General features: G+C 42.8%; 1 protein-coding gene across 6 annotated transcripts in view; it reads right to left on the minus strand.

Moving 5' to 3' along the window:
- Positions 1-6,161, minus strand: part of PPP2R2D (protein phosphatase 2 regulatory subunit Bdelta) — a 31,647-nt gene extending 25,486 nt beyond the window's left edge. For 2 of the 6 annotated variants that reach the window (XR_005106090.1, XM_037399367.1), the window contains exons 1-2: positions 5,930-6,161; positions 5,506-5,610 (exon numbers count right to left, since the gene is read on the minus strand). Coding sequence is in view for 3 of the 6 variants with exons in the window: in XM_037399367.1 (XP_037255264.1) it covers positions 5,506-5,610; positions 5,930-5,936 (112 nt within the window). In the remaining 3 variants the exon portion in view is untranslated. Of the gene's footprint in view, positions 1-312; positions 430-5,505; positions 5,612-5,929 lie in introns of those variants that run through there. The other 4 variants (XM_037399365.1, XM_037399368.1, XM_037399370.1 and 1 more) reach the window with 4 other exon arrangements.
- Positions 6,162-20,246: the final 14,085 nt, after the last annotated feature.

Raw genomic sequence — 20,246 nt, forward strand, 5'->3', positions numbered from 1 at the left:
AGTCATGAAAAAGACGCTAGATACCAAAGCTATGGGTGAACTTCAACAATGAAATAAGGCATTTATGAACCACTTCTGACTGCCCTGAAGGTCTCCACCTAGCCTGTAAATTTTCTAGTTTCCTTCACAAGAGATACATACTGTTTCCAAAGTTCTCAGAATGCTAAACATTTTTTTCTATCTTCATACTCTTCCTCCTGCCCCTGCAGTTCCATGTCATGTACACATGCCAGAAGAAAAAAGAAAATAAAAAAAAAATAATAAAAGAATAAAGATTTGATACAATGGTAAAGATTACAGATTTAAACTCACTGTAAGTATGTTAGCTGGCAGGACATTCTTTTCTCCACAGAAAACCAAGAAGATATCACTTGACATGACTACTTTTATGCAGCGTGAAGATCACCTGGAGCTTTATTTTTTTTTCCCCTTCAAAGCAAAGATAATTCAGTTGTAAAACTTGGCTTCCTCACTATGAAGAGTCATACTCTAATGATTTTAAAAGAGAGGGATAGGAACTTCCTAAAGTTCACTAACATTGCATTTCTCACACACAACACCCTGACTTAATAGTCTCCAGTTACTCATACGTTAATAGAATCAGAATCATTTAGGTCAGAAAAGACCTTTAAGATCACTGAGTCCAACCATCAACCCAGCACTACCAAGCCCACCACCAACCCATGTCCCTAAGTGCCACATCTACATGTCTTTTAAACATCCCCAGGGATGGCGACTCAACCACAGAAAGATAGTACAATCTACTTTCCAGTGGCGTAACACCCTGGTTTTTTTCTTGTCTGACAGAACTGGAATTCAAAAGAACACTTACTATTAAATATGACTGGCTGACAACAACATTTTTAGATAATAGCATGTTGTGGAATAACAGGCAAAGACAAATTCCTGGTCCATGGGTTGTATGAAGGCTTGGGATTAATGTGGTCTATCCGAAACATTGAAACACTACTTTCTCCAACAGGAAACCAATACATAACATGTGCTCAGGTCAAAACTGTTTGCAAAATACTTTTTTCCCCCCCACATTAAAAAAACAAAACCACCACCAAAACATTTCCCAAAGTCACTAATATGTCATCATATTTATCGTGCAGACCACCATATACAACACACACACAGCAGGGAAGATAAAGGAAACTTTCAAGAATTTTGGTCACTGCAAGAAATGGTAGTTCTTCAGAATATTCACAACTGTCCTTTGGGGATTAGAGAGGTGGTGACCTGCCAAAGGATCTAGGCAAAAGCACACTGCTATTTATCACCATAAACCAGGGATGTGTGCATAGTGTTTTAGGGAGGGCAAAAGAGCAGGCATCTGAAGCCCTGCTTATGGCAAAACAGTTTTTCAAGGAAACAAAACAAAACACAGATTAAAAGCCCACGATCTGCCCCATTCCAGCAGCGGGTGACATCTTCAGGGATAACAAATTATTTATGATGAAATATGGCTTAACATTGTAGTCATTATTACCATATTTTCCAATTCTTACAGAAAACCCCATAATCTTCAAAGTAGCAGCCAATTCTGTCATTTCTTCCATGCAGTTTTAACTAGATGTCAAATCGCTGTACCTCTTTTGGAATATTTTTGTTAGAAGTCTGAAATCATGCCAGAATTTGCTTTAAAAACAGTGACAATTGGCCAGTTAAATTCCTGCACAACACATGAAAACATTTTAAAACCACTGATTTGTAAAGACAATTTAATAATGTGAGTGTTTTTAAATCACTTGTATACAATCTGAGAACAATTATAGGATTATAGTCCAATATATTTTTATTAGATCATGGTTTTATCTTTTACTTGCGTTCTGCATTCTGAAAAACTTCTGAGGTGCACTTAGTGAGCACCGCAAAAAGCTTTAGGAGCTGTAAAAAGGAGAAGTAAAGAATTTGTTGAACTGATGATAACATGGGATCTTTATCAGTGCTGTCAACACCAATTACTATTTGGAGAACTTAAAAAACCACAACATTATTCTTTGATCTTTAAATAAAGATATAAAATTTCTTAACAAGTAGAAATCCAAGACAAGTATTCTGAAATTTAAAGTCAATTCTTTTTGAAGAATCAGGTTTGCTCATGTGAAATACCTTACAAAGGTTCATCCTTAAGTTAATGGATGTGGGCTTCCAAGGAACTCTTGTTCATTACAAAAGCGCACTGTGTCCAGCATTTATGTGCAAAACCAGGCTTTAGACTCAGCTGCTTCATAAAGTTTCATACAAAACACTTAAAACAAGTTAAAACTTAAGCTGATGAAGCTCCAAGAGGAAACCAGTACCCGTTTCATTTACCATACCCTTAAAGCTGCCTATATCTGGAACAGGATGTAGCTATGTAATCTGTGCCAAATTAAAAGAGCATTTACAGAATGGAACAGTCCATCACAACCCAAACCCCCACACTGACTACTTTGAAAAACCCAAAGAAATCCCAGTGTCAGTAATGAGAAAACCATGATCTCCATAGCATACAGGTTCACCTTCTGACAAGGATCAGACATTCTTCCCAGCATTTCCAACTTGTCACTAACACAAGTCAGTTAGGAAGATTTATAGTGCCTGCTCTCTCTCTCTATATATAAATAATACATTCTGTTAATTACATACAGAAATAGTTATGGATTATATGCAGAACATCTGGCCCAAGGGAATTTGGGCAGACCTGTACATTATTTAATAAACTGATTTCTATTTTGCTTGCAAAAAAACCCCAAAAAGGAAGTTTTTGAACATGAAAAACAAATTAAACCCTGAAATCACAAAACTGATTAGGTCTCAGGCAGCATTATTTAAAACAAAACAAACACCCAAAACCCCAACCTATATTCAGAAAGGTACTTTCTACCAAAAAAGGTAATCAAAGAATAACAAGTTTCACAGGCAATCAGCATGGGTTTTGTAGTCACATGGTTTTATGCTAAAAACAAAATTACAACACATTTTTAAATATTTTTTTTTAACTTAAGCTTTTTGTCATCCTCAATATCAATCCTTTCATTCAATATCTGTTTTATCCTCCAGTCTTCCTCCTTGAATCCATTAAACTTTTCTGCTTTAGAAAACTACGCATTTCAGTAACTGGTGTATTTTCCTCAATCTTTTTGAAATAGCCAGATTGGTCTTATAAACAGTGCTCTATTTATTTAAACAGAGCATTGTACAGATTTCAAAGATTAGTCACTGAAGAAAGTGAATGCACAGAAAAGACAAAGAGGAGACAAAGCTATTTTCTGTATTAATGACCTAGTTAGGAAAAACCCTGGGAATGGAGATAGCAGTTGCAAATCCAACTATAGCGATTTGTCATAGTCATGTTAATATTTTTATTAAAGCAATACATTTGAAAAGCAACTATTAAATATAAAATGTATTCTAGAATTGCACTTTTCACAAAAGAGAAAAAAAGAAATTTACAGAAATAGCAAGTCTTCCCTATCACAAAAATTTACATGAAATTCACAGTAGTTTTATGCAATATTTGCAGCAAGGCTATTTCAAGGCAACAGCCACCCATCAAATAGGTTTAGACGTGCAGTTTGGTAAAAGATGTTTTAAAAATTGCTAATTATTTCCATAATTGGGGCCAAACATCTGGCAATGTAATTGCACTCTTCTACATAATGTTGAATCAAAATCAAGCAATTATTAGCAAATAAATTGTACAATGCCTTTATTTGATTCCAATTCTAAGACAAAGACTGAGGGGGAAGCCCACAAACCAAAATAAAGACAGTGAGTCACAAAACCTGTAAGTAGTTCTCATATTCCAGTAGCAAAACAAAACTCTAGTACCAATTCTACAAAACCAGGTGTTGAATGATTACTTACATTAATTGCCCTATGAAGAAAATTATGTTTCTCATGCGTAGTATAATCACACACAATCTAAAGTGCTCACTCCTGGGAAATTCATGTTAATAAGGTATATACGAGAAAATCCAGGGTGAAAGTGTTGAGCATTATCCCCCCTATTTCCCCTTACTCCTCCTAGTCACCTCAAAACAGAGAGCTTTCCCCTCTCTAACTGAAGAGCTCTGCCTCGGTGATGTGTCTCATCAGTAATGTAAGTCCCTCTTTGAACAGTCCTGTTATGCACTTAAATAATTAACTGGGTTTAGGACATAATGGTGTTTCAAAACCATGCAGCTTTCCAGTTCTATACAAAATCATGTTGCTCAGTAACTGCCTGGGAAGTAAGGTGCTCACAGGAGTCTATTTTTTGCCATGTGGAGAACTAACTTTTAGTCACATAGATGATGGATCCTAAGAAAAAAAGGATCATTTGGGAAACTCATAAAAGCTACTTAAGTACATTTTCATAAGAATTCCGGGAACTTCAGAACAATAGTACAAGTTACAAAATATATTTAGAGGGAGAAAAAAGAAAACAACTGAGTCTGAGTACTAGTAGCTCAAGCAGTTTTCAAGTCTATTCCTCCCATAGGTATTATTTTAATAGGAATGCCAAACAAGTGGCATAAAAATGTAAACACTGTCAGCACAATTTCCCTGTAGTAGACAGTAAAAAAAATATTTACTGCATCCAGTAAAAGAAAAACCCGAAACTCAAGACAACTACACACTGGCACTGCAAGTTATTTCACTTAATACGATAAATACAGCTATTTCAATTAATGCAGTAAAAATAAAATAAATAGCACAGAATTCTGTTTCACACACATACTTCTCACCCCGTTTTCTAAACAGCATTGCCATCCTGAACATGTGAACACAGAAAACATAAAAAACTTTCTAAAAGTCAAACAAAACTTCACATTGTTGCTACATACTACAGATAAATTCTTTTTCTAGTTAAAACACTTGTTATTTTGTACTCACTGCAAAGCATGCTGTGCTTAGAATGTTTCAGAGAAATGTAAAGGTGTGCCCATTTTCCCTACTTAAATATCCCTATTTATAGCTTCCAAATGTTAACAAGTAGGAATAAAATTTCTTCACATCTGCAGGAAGCCTTTAAACGCTACTTTTTAAATTACGCACAAATGACAGACCTGCACGCTCTCTGTCGCTCTCTTTGCGTCAGAGTGAAACTTGACAAGCCTGACAGACTCCATTTGTGCTCTTCTCCCACCCCTCCGGATTTTATCACTGTCATTAGCTTTTCTCCCTAGTGATTAGAATTAAAGAACAGGAGGAGGCCATCGTGTCTTCTCTATTATCTTCCCCCACCGCCCCCCCCCCCCCCCAAAAAAAAATGCACATCGCACTGGAAGCACAGGCGCTAGCTTAGTCATTGCAACACACCCCGCGTTCTCCGAGCCTCGGGCACGGACTAGGGAGATGCTGCAGCTCAGCCGTTCCCCGCCGCGGCTCCTTCAGCGCGGGCGTGACACAGATGCCGAGAGAGGAAAAAAAGGTGCTGGTGCCCGCGGCTCCGGCGGGGCGGCAGCCGGGGGACAGCGGCCTCCGGGAGCCCGGGGCACAGCACAGGCTGCTCGGCCGCGGCCCGGCCCTTACCTTCCGCCACGTCCTCGTCGATAGCCCCCTTCACCTGGGAGAAACACCACTGGAAGTCGTTGCTGCTGCTGCTGCTGCTGCCACCGCCTCCACCTCCTGCCACCCCTGAAACGGGAAGAGAGGGCGGTGAGGGGACAGGCACACCGCGAGGGCCCCGCCGCCCCCTCGGCCCCCACCGCCCCCTGCCCAGCCCCTTCCTCAGTGCGGCCCGCTCCGCCGCCGCACGGCCCGGTCCAGGGCAGGCCCCGCCGCCTCAGCCCGGCGCCGCGCCCCGGCCCAAGCCCCTCGGGGCAGGCCCGGTCCCCACACGCCGCCACTGGGGGGCTGCCCCCCGCCACCCAGATCCGCGCGGCGCGGCCCAGCTCCCTCTGCCCGGCGAGCCAGACGCAGCCGCCCTGCGTGCAGCTAGGCCGCCCGGCCTCACCTGCCATGTCGCACGGTACAGGTGGGGCGGGGGCGGGGGGCCGCGGGGGGAGGCGCCAGCCGGGAGCGGGTCGCAGCCGCCGCTGCCGCACGGAGCTGCCGCCGCGGGAGGTTTCGGGGTTTCAAAATGGCGCCCATTGCCGGTCGGTCTGATCCGGTGACGTCATCGCCCCAACTCCCCTCAGGGAGGGGGCGAGCGCGGGCGGTGCGGCCGGGGTGGTGGTTACGGCGGCACGGCCCTGTGGCCCGGGCCCGGGGCTGGGGCCGGGGCAGGCCCTCCCGGCGGGCTCGGCGCTCGTAAGGGAGGCGGCGGCGGCGGCGGAGGCGGAGGAGGAGGGCCGCACCGCGGCAGCGTTTCCCGAGGCGGCGGCAGGCCCCGTTACAGACGCACCTTAGCGTGAAGGGGTGCGGAGGGCCGGCACAGCTGTGGGAATGACCTGGCTGACGTGCCTGGTGGCTTAGTTTATGTCACACCCCACCCCCAGATGTTTAATTGTGGTGGTTCCTGAAAAGAAGAACACGCTTCTTGCTTGTTTGCCGCTGCAGCAAGCGCCAGGCTCGGAGCAGCGTGGGGGTCACCCCACAGCGCCTGGCACAGGCTTGGGGGGGGGCTGGCCCGCCCCCGGGGGGCTGCGGGGGGGCTCGCCAAGCGTCAGGACTTGTCTGGGAGCCGCTTGTGGGATTCAGAGACCTCTTAAGGCAGGCAGCCATGAGGTCTGTCCCTGTCTGGGTTTTTGAAGCCTGGGTGGGACAGGAGCGGTGGTGGCTCAGGAAACATGGCTGGTGCCTCCCAAAGAGAGTGACTGTGTACGCCTGGTGCCGCAGGGCACCTCAGCCCGGTGTTGGGTAGCAGCCCAGCCCGGTGTCTGGAGTGCTGCGAGGGTGCACACTCCTCTCTTGTAAGCTGTGAGCATTGCTGATGCTCTGTTCGGTTTTGGCCTCTTAGGCTGATTGGTTTTTTTCAAAGTCAGTATAACTTCTGGAAACTGTGGACATAGATTTTTTTTTTCCCCTAGATCCACAAGAGCAGAAAGAAATAAAAATTAATTTTGTGTTGTAGAAAAGCCCCTGCCCTGATGTATTTTTAAGCTGTAAGTCCATCAGAAGGTGGTATAAGATGAACTACAAACCCCTCACTGCTAGGGAGGCACTGGGTGCTTAGAAAGGTAACAACAGGCCTATGTTGTGTCTTAAATCTTCAGCAGGTTTCCTAAATCACTTTGATTGTAGGAAATACAAGCAAAGTGCTTGATGAACGGAGACTTGGTTAATTGTTCTCTTGAGTACAGATGAGAAAGCTGTAGTATATTCTTTTCCTTATGGAGTAAGAGTCTTATTAGTAGTGAGTAATGCCAGATAAAGTGCTCTATAGTGAGTCTTCCTCTCTTCTTGACTGAAGTTCACCTGTGGATCCTCAGGATATTTCTGCAGAAGGACTTAAGTCTGACACTTGCCTGAGTTTGGTGAGGTACCTCTCAGACCTTTACTGTTCTGGGCTTGGAGCATCTTCCTCATAAATACAGAAATGGATTTGACTTAAGTTTTCTTTATTTAATTTGTTGGTAGGATGTCTCTGTACATTTATGAATTCATTACTTGATTTGTGTTGTTTATTCCTTACACAGTGTATTATGTATTTAAGTGTTTAAATGAAGTTATTTTCAGCTTAGTCTTTTGGAAGTGTCTCTGTTGTAGGTACAGGAAAGTAGTCTTTTAAGGTGAGTGGGTATTAGTTATGGTTTTTTATCTAGTCTCTGTGTTTCAGAGAGCTTATGGAGAAAGTTCTGTGTTTGCAAGTTTGGCAAAACTCCTGCTTGTTTGTTGAAAGTTGTCTGATTTCTTTTTTAATTTACATGTTCAGCCCATAGTGATTATATATATCCATATATAAGGTTAATATTATACGCGTGTCATGATTTTATGGATACCTGAAACTTTTGTAGTGAAAAATGTGGAGTATTTCACTAATGGAAATCCAAACAGTATTAATTTTATTTTTAAAGGAACTCAGTCTTTTAATGGTTTTTTTATTATTATTTTTTGGTTTTATTTTTGACAGGGATTTTATTGTTTTGTATTGGTAACAGAAACATTTAAATAAATAAAAGGTTAAATGTATGCGTGCTATGAGCAGAATAGGTATTGCTCAACTTCAGACTAGGCCTTGTGCCTTGAAATCTTATTTGAGCTTGAACTAAACGCTGGCTTCATTCCGTTACTGAACGTGGAGGGAAGGTTTTATGTCACACTGCTGGCCTGAGTCTGCTAAATCTTGATGACAGTTACTAGTTGTGAATGAGGTCTATGACTTGGGCTTCTAGGAAATTTTTAACAAGAAACAAATTTAAAAATTAAATTAAAAAATGGCAGAAACTTTGTATTCTTACCAGCTTTTTGTGTGGTTCATGTTGCCATGATGGTGAGCTGTGTAATTGGTAAGATTTAAAAAATAAACAAAACTGTTGGCTATCTCTTGTGTCTATCTTTTGGATGTCTTCAGCCATCTAGGGAGTGATTGTGGGGAAGGTGGAGGACAGCTGCTGCTTAGCGGTTTGCAGCTGAAGTCAATCAGTGTGAGCTGCAGTGAGGCAAATTCAGATTAGATATAAGAAAAGTGCTCTTCATGGGAGAGTGGCCTAAAGCTTGATGCAGGGGCCCAGAGGCAGGGAAGTTACGTTCTTGGGGAAGGTCTTGACTTGACTGACCAAGGCTGTGAGCAGCTTGATCTGCCTTTTAAAAGTGACACTGCTTCAAGCAGGGGTTTGGGCCAGATGTCCTCAGGTGCTCCCTCCCAACCAAATTGGTTGGAGCCTACGATATACATTCAGTCTTAATTCTTACCTTAGTATTTTTGTCTGTGTGTGGTGGGTTTTTTTCTCCCAGCTTTTTTTGTGCACTTATGCATGCTTTTGGAGTGAACTGGATGCCTTTGTATGTTGGAAACTCATGTAAATTGAGTATATATAACCTGAGATACAATTCAAATGTTGACGTAGGTGAATTTTTTTGAGAATATTTTGCTAATTTGAAAACTGAAGTTAAAATAGCTAGTAATTAAATTACTCTCTTGAAATGGGTGGATGCATTTGTTCATTTTGTAATGTATGTGATTTTATAAGGAGGATCTTTTTTGAATAAGTATTATAGTCTTGTGGAGTGCTTTTTAAAAGAAAGTTAAATTTATATGCAGAACGCACCTGTTCCCATTGTTTATATTCAAAGAATACATTAATCAAAATGAAGGAAGTAGTTAATTTTTACAAGCTTTCTGAAGTTTGGAACTCAAATTCAGAAGAATGTGTTGATAGAAGAAGATTTAACCCACTGTGATCTGTTGGGTGTTACACAGTTTATAATCCTGTTTACAGTTGTCTGACACTTGTGTGGGACTGTCTTAAAATACTACTCTGCTCTCGTGCTTCTACCTGGAAGTGTGTTGCTCACTTGTATCAGATTGCAGGGGAAGTTTTCCTGGGCTCAGCTACCCCTGTGCTGGGGAGCTGGGGCGGGAGGGAGAAGCTGTTGCACAAGCAGTAGGATGTGGGTGGGTATAATACTTCTGTATAATTCTGAGAATTACAGCACAGAGTGTTTGCAGTGGCTGTTACCAGTTTAATGGTTTAGTGTCCTGTGTTTTAGGAGTTGCACTTGCAAGAAAGGGACACATTGTTCTTGCCACATTTAGCCAGGAAAACTACTTGAGAGCAATGTTTCCAAATGTTCTCTCAATATAGTATCTTGCCCAGCCAGCTGCTTCGTGCCCCCTGACATATGCTGTGTGAAATGTTGTTGCCAACTCATCAGCAGTTGTTTCTCATTAGATTTCCCATTATCTGTTTATGATTAAACAAAGCCCTGAACTGGGCTGGTGGTTTGGTAGCAGTCTTTCACTACTATGGCTTTGAAAACAAAGCACGCTGAAAGTGTATTTTCAGAAAACGTAGTGCATGCCATAGAAAAAGTGTTTATCATAAAGTGGAATGCAACCGGTTGGCATACGGAATGGGATTTCACTGATAAATACATATCACATGCTAACTGACATAAAATCCTCAGTCCTTAGCCTTAGATTGGCCTTTGTTTAACTATGGCAGTTTGCTGCCCTTTTCTTTGTCCCTACCCCCTCGTATGTGGATGCCTCCTCTTGGACTTGGCCCAAAGCCGTGAGATACAGACCCTGTGCTCTCTGGAATATTGTCACTGACTTTTTTTTTTTTTTTTTTTTTTCCCCCCTGTATCAAAGAATCCTTGCATCCAAACCCCTCAGTAAAGTAAGTCCCTTTCTTCATGCCCAGCCTAATGTCCTAAAACTTGCGGTTTCAGCTTTTCTCTCCTGCGCTCCCAAAACGCCAGTCCTCCAGACAGCACCATCGCTTTCTTTGCTGCCACCAGACTGTGTCCTGTGCCAAAATCCCTGTGACGCAGTGCAGCTGCTTCTGCCAGCCTGGCCCCAGCTGATCCACGGCACTGGCGAGGGCAGCTTTTCCAGGAAGAAGCAGCACAACCTTTTTTCGTAGTGCAAGTTTGGCTGCTCCTGCACATTTAATTTGTATATTATGGATGGCTTCTGTATGAGGGAACGGAAGGGATGATGGCGTATGCTTTGCTTTCTGTTTACAGCTGCAAAGTGTGCTCTAGTTAGTCACAATTTCTGTCCTGCTTATCTTCCAGTGGTGTTGTCAGGCATTTCACATGGTTGTTCAGAAAGGAAAGAATGTTAGGAGAAAGGAAGAAATGCAGACACCTTTGCTTCAGCTGACAGTCAGGATGAATATACCTTGGAAATGTCATCTGAAAGCAGTGATTTTCTTTTTTTTTTTCCCCAAAAATAGAAACAAAAGAAACTCTTTGATAGCTGAATCACCTCCTGACTGAAGAAAATGTCTTTTCTATTGTGTTTTTCATGCTGTGATCCAGTAATTGCACTCTGAGATCATAAGGAAAGATCTTGAACTAAACAAAAACTTCAGGCAGCTTCTCAGCTCTCTGTGAACACTTCTGTGTAAAACACTTTTTTAGTAATGTCAAAAATGTTGCTGTTTGTAGAGGAACTTGGGAATGTTGCTTTGCATGCCTGGTTGAGGATCCACAAGAGTTTTTTAATATATTGCGTTGGTGTGGATTTGAAAATGGTTTTGCATGTTACTCAGGACCAAACCAGGGATTACATTGTGTTTTGTGCAGTAACTCACTGCTCCATAAAATGGTAGTAGCTAAGATTAAGTTTGGAGATTACTTCCTAGTTTGGCCTTTATGGCCCAGTCTGTGTAGATTGGGAAAATTATGAGTGACTTTGCCTTTCTTGCCTTTTTCTCCCTTTAGCATATTGCAATCAACTTTGCCATCCTGGCAGACAGGCATTAAGTTTGATTAATGCTATAGCCTTTGTATTTTGGCTTGTAATTTCAGTCTGTGTGGACTCTTGGTTGGTAGTTGCCTTCTTTATTTGATTTTATTCTGTGTTTGCTGTAGCACTAACCCACCATCAGCGTGCCCTGGTCTCTTGTTCTGGCATGTTTCTTGTCCTGCAATGAAGCCTTCTGCTCTTTGTTGTCATTCCACAGTCTCTGATTATGCCTGGGCAGCTGAAACCCTGGTCTGAAAGCTGATAGACTCTTTCTCCAGGTACCACTGTCAGCAGGTATCAAAACTCTGCCTGTTGCCCTCATTGCTCCAGCACAGGTTACTGGGGCCCTTCAGAGAACACTATCACAGAAGCTGTATTTTCAGCTTCTTTCTTCAAAAATTAAAGTCCTTCCTGTAGATCCTTTATTGTCTTCTCCTACCTGTCGTACCACTTTACAGAAGTAATGTGGTTGATGGAAATGGGTAATAGTTACCTTCAAGGAGAATTGAAAGCGGTTTACTTCCTCAGTGGTGGATTGTTGGACATTTAGCGGAATATTCTTAAAGAATTCCATGTGGTTTTGCATCTGTTTGCACTCTGTTCTGATTGATTTGGCTCATACAAATAATATCAAAGCATAGAGAACATGAAGCATGGCTATGGATATCCTGTCTTTGAATGTAATGAAGTTGAAATCGCTTTGATCAGAGCTGCCCTTAATTTTTAGTTCCAAGATAGAATCATAGAATTGTTTAGTTTGGAAAAGACCTTAAAGGTCATAAAAGTCCAACCGTTAACCCAACACTGCCAAGCCCACCACTAAACCACATCCCCAAGTGTCACATCTACGTGTCTTTTAAATACCCCCAGGGACGGTGACCCCACCACTTCCCTGGGCAGCCTGTTCCAATGATTGACAGCCCTTTTGGCAAAGAATTTTTTTTCCTGATACCCAATCTAAACCTGCCCTGGCACAACTCGAGGCTGTTCCCTCTTGTCCTGTGGCTGGTTCCCTGGGAGCAGAGACCGAACCCCCCTGCCCACAGCCCCTGCCAGGGAGCTGCAGAGAGTGATCAGATCCCCCCTGAGCCCCCCCAGCTCCCCCAGCCACTGCCCACCAGCCCTGTGCCCCAGCCCCCTCCCCAGCCCCCTGCCCGGCTCTGGACACGCTGCGGCCCCCCAGGGTCTGTCTGGGAGTGAGGGGCCCAGAGCTGAGCCCGGCTTCGAGGGGCGGCCTGGCCAGTGCCCAGCGCAGGGGGACGGGCGCTGCCCTGGCCCTGCTGGCCACGCTGCTTCGGCTACCAGCCAGGGTGCTGCTGGCCTTCTCGGCCCCCTGGGCACACGGGGGGCTCATGTTCAGCTGGCTGTCAACCAGCACCCCCAGGCCATTTAATGCCTGATGAGTTCAGATAGTATGTTCTGTGCAGATGTAAATCTGTTTCTGCATTTCAGCTTTCTTCTGTCAAAGTAGAAAAGTGCCAGCAAGCCGTAAGTGTTGTTTCCTCTGTGTGCTTTCCCCAGCGTCAGGTAAAGTCCTTAAAAGACCTCCCATATGTGCCCTTCCCATGCACAGTTTTCCTTGTTACTCAGCGCTACTGGGGGTTGTGTGGTTCATTTGCATGAAAACCAGTGATTTTGTCTTGTTCCAAATTAATCTCTGTGAACTTTAAGGTTATTATTTCCTTCAACGTAAGTGTTCCTTTGCTTTGCCCTGCCCAGAGCCAGTCCCTGCCATTTTGCTTCAGGGCTTATTCTTCATGGTTCCAGCTGCTCAGCATTGCAGGGGTGCTATCCATGTCTTTCTCAATGGGAACAGCTACCAAAAGGAACAGGGTGTGCCACTGTAGTCTTTCAGTTTGAAATGGGAGCCAAATATTTGTAATTATGTTAATATAAAGAAAACCAAATCTCTGCTTTGCTACTCTCTGTGTTTTTCTGATTCTGTTTCCTGCAAGTGGTTTAGAAGCTAGCTTCCCCGAGCACACAGTGATCTCTTATCTTATCATAGTCTATCTTATAGACTTTGTTTCAGAGGTGGTCAGCCTTACATCTGTGAGATGTGCTGTCCATTGGGAGGTGGCCCTCTGTGTTACTTTAAGACCTATCTAACTGATGAACTATGAACATCTTGCTAAAAAATTAATTTTTGAGTTACCTTTGAAGGGAACTTGTATTATTTGGTTTAAATGGAATTGCTCATCCCTCTGCTTCTCTTGGATTAAAGTAGAAATCATCTTGATTTCACAAGTTGGAGAAGACTGATGTCAGACACAAGAAGTGCATTAGTCATATCTGTGATAGCAAGATGTCTGTTCTGTGAGACTTTGCTAAATGTCAAAGTCTTATTCCCACCCAGCCGCAGCTGCTCCACTCTGTGCAACTTCAATTAAACTTCAGAATAATTCCAAACATTTTTGGGTTTGTCCAGCCTCACCCAGATTTTAATTGCAACTTGTGCATTTTCCACTGGAGAAGGAAGGTTATAAACCTGTCACAACCAAGTTATGAGTCACTTCTTTAGCTGGGTGTGGCTGCAGATACTCCACTCCTTTGACTTAAGTCAGTCATTACCCACGTTTTAACAGTATAGCAAATTAAGCATGGTATAGGACTTATTCAACTCAAGTATTTCTTCCTGCATAAAACTGATACGGATGCTTAAGGGAGGATGTAAAAGAAAAACCCCACACTTATCTTTGAGGAGGAAATGTTTGAATTCTACTGTAAACACTCAAGTTGGGAAAACACCTATTTATTTGAACACTGGAACAGGCTGCAAAGATAAGCACTTGGAAGACCTGTGTGTGGTGATAGACATAAATGTAGGAAATGGCATTTTTTTCCATGATGCAGCTTTTCTATTTTGAGATAATGAAGACTTCCCCCCTCCCCCCACCATGCTGATTGCAGTGTATGATTTCAGGAGGGTCAAAAGGCCAAAGGGCCATACAGATCAAATTCATGACATAAAAATAAGCAAGATTAACAAGCCTTTCTATGTTCATTGTTAGCTACTGCAGGAAATGCATCTTCTAGCAGCAGTGCTATAATAAACCCTTGGGGTGATGTGCTCATGCAACTTTTTTTTGGGAGAAGTGTTCAGTGAAACTCTGAAACAATGTGGGTTTTCTTGAGAGATGGAACTAAATGAAATGTTGAAACCTTTTCACAGCCAGAGCAGTGTACTGCCTACTCTGTCCAACAGGGTGATGTTAAGTTAGGTGGGCTTCCAGACCTATCCTCTTCAGTTGATTGACTTCTCAGTAAAAAAAGAAGAAATTAAAGCATATTGAAAATAATATACAAGTGTTTAAGCTATAGTGAAATAATAGAGAAAATTTAGTGTTGAAGTAAGTAGAACTAACCTATGCTAGAGCTAAGTCTGATCAGAAGACTCAAAAAGAGTGCTTGGGATGTCGGTGGATGTTGGTAATAGAATAAATGTTTTACTACAGGCTCAATATGATGAAACTTTAAAGGATTGTAAAATTGTTCTACCTCAGATCTGTCTAGTCTACCTTTTAGCATTAATGGTGTGCAAAGAGCAGTAAATTCCAAAGCAGTGAAAGCTGCCTTGTGTATTTTGGATACTTTTATTCCACCACTCTGCTACTTTAGGAATTTAAGTAGAGACAAGGATGTTCCTGTTGGAAGGGCAGGCTGTGTGCGACAATGCCCAGCTCAGTGTAGTGCCCAGAGCTGTTGCATTAAGAGTGCTTTTGTGCTCCAGCCTGTGGAAAACAGTGAGCAAGCCTGATGTCCCACAGAGGTCTGCTGTCAACACAGCTGAGGTTATTAATGCCCTCCCCTGATGCCAGGGAGGCTTGGGTCATGTCTGTGTACACTCGTGTAGCCCTCAAAAGTCCGTATTATTCAAAATACATATGCCAGTGATGCACCTGTTTGCTACAAACTTTACACGCATGTTGCAGGTCTTCCAGAATGTTCCTCTCAAAAAAGAGAAAAGGAATGTTATTGCTCATGATGGTAACAGTTTGACCAGTAAAATATGGCAGGAAATAGCCTCTCTAGCCTTTGAAATGTCCTGGGCTCTAACCACTGCAAGGCAGCCATCAGTGAATTCCTGGGGTATTGTGGCGATGTCCTGTGCTGCAGGCACATGCAAGGCCAGGCATCAGAAAAAGAATAGCAGTTACACTGGCACAAGAGACTGGCAGCTCGTCACAAGTCCTTTGCTGCGCAACAGAAGCCCTTAAATGTTCATCTACCAGAACATGTACTATCACAGATAATCTAAGAAAAATTAGAGAGCTCTCAGCATAATAGGTATTGTTATGTGTTGGCTAGTGGTATTATTGGCTAAATGTTTCTGCTTGAACTGGTCAGCTAAAGCCAGGGCCATTAATTTCTGTCCTCCAAGTGGAGCTGTAGCTCTGTCCTCAGCAGAACTGCACGAGCTATTAAATACAGGCTTGTATTAGGACTGGAGCCACGGCAAGCAACAGTCTGAAGAGGAATGCAGGCATTTGCTAAATATTTGTGTTAATGATTTGAACTACCCTGTATTCTTACCACAAGCTAATATAGCGTTTACAGCCACTTCCCGACTGAGGATTTCTAGCTGAAATGGAATACCCTAGTCATATAAGAATACAAGTTTTATTAGTAGTGCAAGTTGTGTCTACTTTTAAACATTTTTAAAGTAAAAAAATTCCAAAGTGAAGCCTTTTGCATTGGTTCATTTACATTTCAGTGTTGTGAAAGCTACCAACAAGGCATACCTATAAAAAAAAATCCAACGTGTTAAGGGTCTTGTTTTGTTGTATCGCAGGCACTGGTTGGTTTCCTGGGAAGATGCCTTCAGGGAGGTTTGCTGTGATAGGAGTTGCTAGGTACAAGTTCATCTGTCTTTGCTGGTTTGCTTTTGCTGTCACCTAGACAGACAATTTAACTGTATGTTTGGCTTATTTCAGTGTTGCAGTACACGTATGGTTAATGCTTTTAAACTTCTACTGCCTTTTGTACAATGTTTCCAAGGTTTAATCTTTCTTCTCTATCCTCTTGCCAATATTTTTGTCAAAAACCCCCTCTTCCTATGTCTGGGCTATTGGAGCCTTCCCCTTGTTGGTGAACTGCCTGGCTGCAGGTGTTCAAAACAACTCACTGTGCTGCTGCTGACATTGACTCTTGGTGTACCACTGCTAAAAGTGCACAAGCCTCTTCGTGGGTTCTCCTGCATTCAGCACATCAAAAACAGGCATCATACTTCTCACTTTATAAATTTTCTGTATTAATACCTTTTGTTATCTTAGACATGTAATAAATATTAATTCTTGAAGCATCCTGAGAAAACCCCAAATCCCTCTTGAGGACTCCAGCCCAGAGAATGGCTACAGGGAAGGAAGGGAGGCTAGGACCTCTGTGCCTTCAGCCTCCCCAGGCTGGGAGAACACAGAGAAGCAGTGATAAACAGCCAGTGAAATTATCTCAATTATAAGGTCATGGAAAAACATCTTTCCATTGAGAGCTTGAAAGCACTGCCCTGAGCAATGTCGCTGAGTGATGTCTGTCAGCCCAGTTTAGTTTGGAGTTTGTCTTTGCTTTTTCTCCATCCTGTGTGAACCTCTCCATTACTTGGCTTGCATCACAAGTACTAGGTCCTCATCCCAAATTCAGCATCAGATTTCAGACACTCTGACAGAAACTGCAAGAGAAGGTGCTTTTCCTCTATCAAAACAAACTTCTTGTTTCTAGTGATTCTAAAGACTTGAGGAGAGCTTGGCTTACTAATAAGGCACTACACCAGTGTCTCTTTATTGCAGGTTTTTTTTTTTTTAGTAGGAAGTTGAGCTGGTTAGAAGTCAGAGAAGAGAAACTGATTTTGAAGTTGAAAGGCACATAATGCATTTCAGAATAGGTACTGACCTAGGGAAGAAGGTGCTTATATGGATGGTTTGCAGAAACAGTCACGGCAATGCAGTTTCTAGAGCATGGTTTTTCCTGCTGTGAAATCAAAAGTAAATTACTGTTCCTGCCAGAGAGGCAAACTGATGGGGTTGAAAAAGCTGCTGTCTCCGACTTTGGCTGTTAAAAGCTGGTTGCTCTGAGGAACTGGATGAGTTTTGTGTCTCTTTGTGAAGCTACCTGCCTGGGAATGCCTTAGCAGCTTCTGTGGACATGGTTGTACCTCCAGTCTCTACCTGTGCTCCTCTCCAGCCTGTAGCTGGCCTTTTTGTTAAGAGTCAGCAGAAGTGTGCTGAGATACGGAGTTGGCAGAGCTGGGGAATGTCGTACCTGTCCAGTTCATCAGCAGGTTGAAGTAGCCTGAGAGCTTGCAGGGGGATGAGACAGCGGAGAAAGTCTGGGTGCACCAGGATGTTCAGAATTAGGCAAATACCTGAAATGATGGGGGTGGGATCTCAGAGGGTCAGGCTATGGGACTGGGGGGAGGATATAGTGTGGCTGAAGATTTGCTGATTATTGCTATTGAGGGCTGAGATCATCTGGAGTTCCTGCCTGTCTGCTCAGCATTACGACCTTGCCTGCAGGCCTTACCCATTCTACTGCGGGCACTTCGCTTTCACCCTGGCTCTTTCAGTTGCTGGGTTATGGAGATGTGAGTTTGTCTTTGTCTTGAGAATTTAGGCTATGGCAACTATATTCAAACTGCTGTGTAAACTGACAGTAACATAGATGCTGCATCCCAACGCTTTTGTGCAATCAGACAAAAAATGAAGCTGGCTGCCAGATAGTAGGATGTGATACTAATAGATTCCTCCTTATCTGGAGCATTGTTTAGGTAGTTTGTACCTGTTTAGTAGTGTTTAGGCTAAATAAATTATGGATAGCAGTGGCAAGAACATTGTCATCAGGAATGATGTGCCATTCACAGGTTATACATTTACACTGATAAGGGAAATTTGGCTAGCCACTGTGGTTTGGCAAGCTAGCACAAGGTATTATCTGCAGCTGTGACCATGTAGTTTTAAATATTGATTGAAATTATAAGGATTGTATTTTGGATTTGATTTGATTGTACAAATTTGGATTTGTATTTGGATATAAGGATTTGATTTGAACCAATTAGTAGCCTGTGATTAAAAACTCATATAAATATGCTGTTTTCCAACCAGCAAATTTAAAACTCATGCAGTGTTTAAAAAGAATTTATTTTTTCCTCCTTTGAATTGCTGTACTTTATTTTTAATGTACATGTTGCTGACTGGCCATTTGGCTGGGATCTCTTAGATTCCCTTAGCAGCGTTAGGGGACATTTGGTAAAGCCAAGCTTCCTGTACCCAAGCAGCTCTTCCCATCCTGCCTGGAATTGAACGTTAGGGTAATTCTAAACACTAAATAAAGTTCCTGTGAGAAGTTTAGCCCTTAGGCTGTTGAGTATTCAAACATGCATTGTTTTCCTAAAGTAGCACCTTTTAATGTGTTGCAAATATTTATTTTTGTGTGGCATAATTGATACTGTTTGTTGCTAAACATTGCATGTTATTACCTCTTTTTGTAAGAGGTGAAAACAGTTTGTCATGTTTGCTATTCTGCTGATCAACTTTCTCGTTCGAAGTGTGCAATGCTCATACCTTGGCATTGTTTTCTGTGTGCAGCAGTGCGCTCTGCTGTCCTCGAGTTACACTGCAACAGGGAAATTCCAGCTGCTGTAGGTGATCCTTTGCTGCTGGCCCTTGAGGCTCAGGTTTTTTGGGTACTTGTATCGAGTCCTCCTCTGTGATACTGGCCATTCTAACTTAGTCGAACGAACGAAATAATTGCTTTGCATTCTGTTCATGGCGTGCAACCATGGCTCTCCGCCGGTGGTGGGATTTCCCCTGCGGTAGGGCTGGGTGTGAGGGCAGGCTGGGCTCTGAGGGACCCATGGCTGCTGGGGCCACCCAGCACCCAGGTGGCACAGGGTGGGAGTCCCAGGGGCAGGGGACTGTCCAAGACAGCGTGGGCTTTGACCAAGATCTGGATGATGCCAGCTTTAATTTCCTTATAATAAAAAATAAAGAGTAAGCAAGCATATTCCTTAGTCTTTGAGGTAGTTTATGGAGGTTACAGAAACATGTAATTTTAATTGCTAAAGCAGTAGCATTTTATCTACTTAAATCATTCAGTTTTCATAACAACCTCTGCCTGGAGGTAAAACCAGTTACTTTGTCTTTGGGAAGCAGAAGGTTTTTAAGGACTAAAGTTTACTTCTGAAGTTATTCCTGTGGTTGAGGTCCAGGGAGTGTGGAGTGTAATGGGGTGTAGCGGGGTTTTCCCTGACGAACCCCTGCTCAGGAACAGCAGCAGTCGTGCCTGGGGCCTGTGCATGTGGCAATCGCTCCTTTTCTCCGTCCCTTCCCCTGAAGCCTGGAGAGGTACACAGGCATTCATAAGAGAGTGGTCTCTATTCTGGCACAAAGTCCTCTTCAGTTATAATAAGCTTTTATTTCTGGACACGAATGTGCTGCGGGCATTTCGGGCGAGCGGGAGTCAGATTCAAATACTCACAGAGTTCAAGATCTGATCCGTTTATTGTACAAACCAGGTAGACTTTTATAAGGCATTCTATAAGCGTGCAATAATGTGGTTGGCTATTTTACAAGCGTATAATAATATGATTGGTTAACAATTGTTTACTGGGAAGATTTCTGTTTCTGCTTTCTCTGGCATGTAGGCTCCTTTCTGCGGTTTCCCAGCTCCTCTTATCACGTCCCGTTGGCCTTGCTTTTGAGCAAACATCTGCAATTTGCTCCTTTTTCTTCATCCCACTGTTCTGGCCGTAACCTCGTCTTATTTCTTCAGTATTTTCCACTTGCTTCAGAGTTCAGTATAATCATTCAATACAGCAAGAGCCCCAACACCTCCCCCTTTCTTTTTAAATACAGCATTAATACTGCGTTCCACACAGCTCTGAAAACATTGTAAAAGGCAAGGCACTAAAAGTAACAAAAGAATAACAAACAACAATATAGACAGACCTTGTTTCAATAAATCCCTCAACCACCCTCAA

This window comes from Falco rusticolus, chromosome 9 (assembly GCF_015220075.1).
Source record: "Falco rusticolus isolate bFalRus1 chromosome 9, bFalRus1.pri, whole genome shotgun sequence".
Taxonomy (NCBI): domain Eukaryota; kingdom Metazoa; phylum Chordata; class Aves; order Falconiformes; family Falconidae; genus Falco; species Falco rusticolus.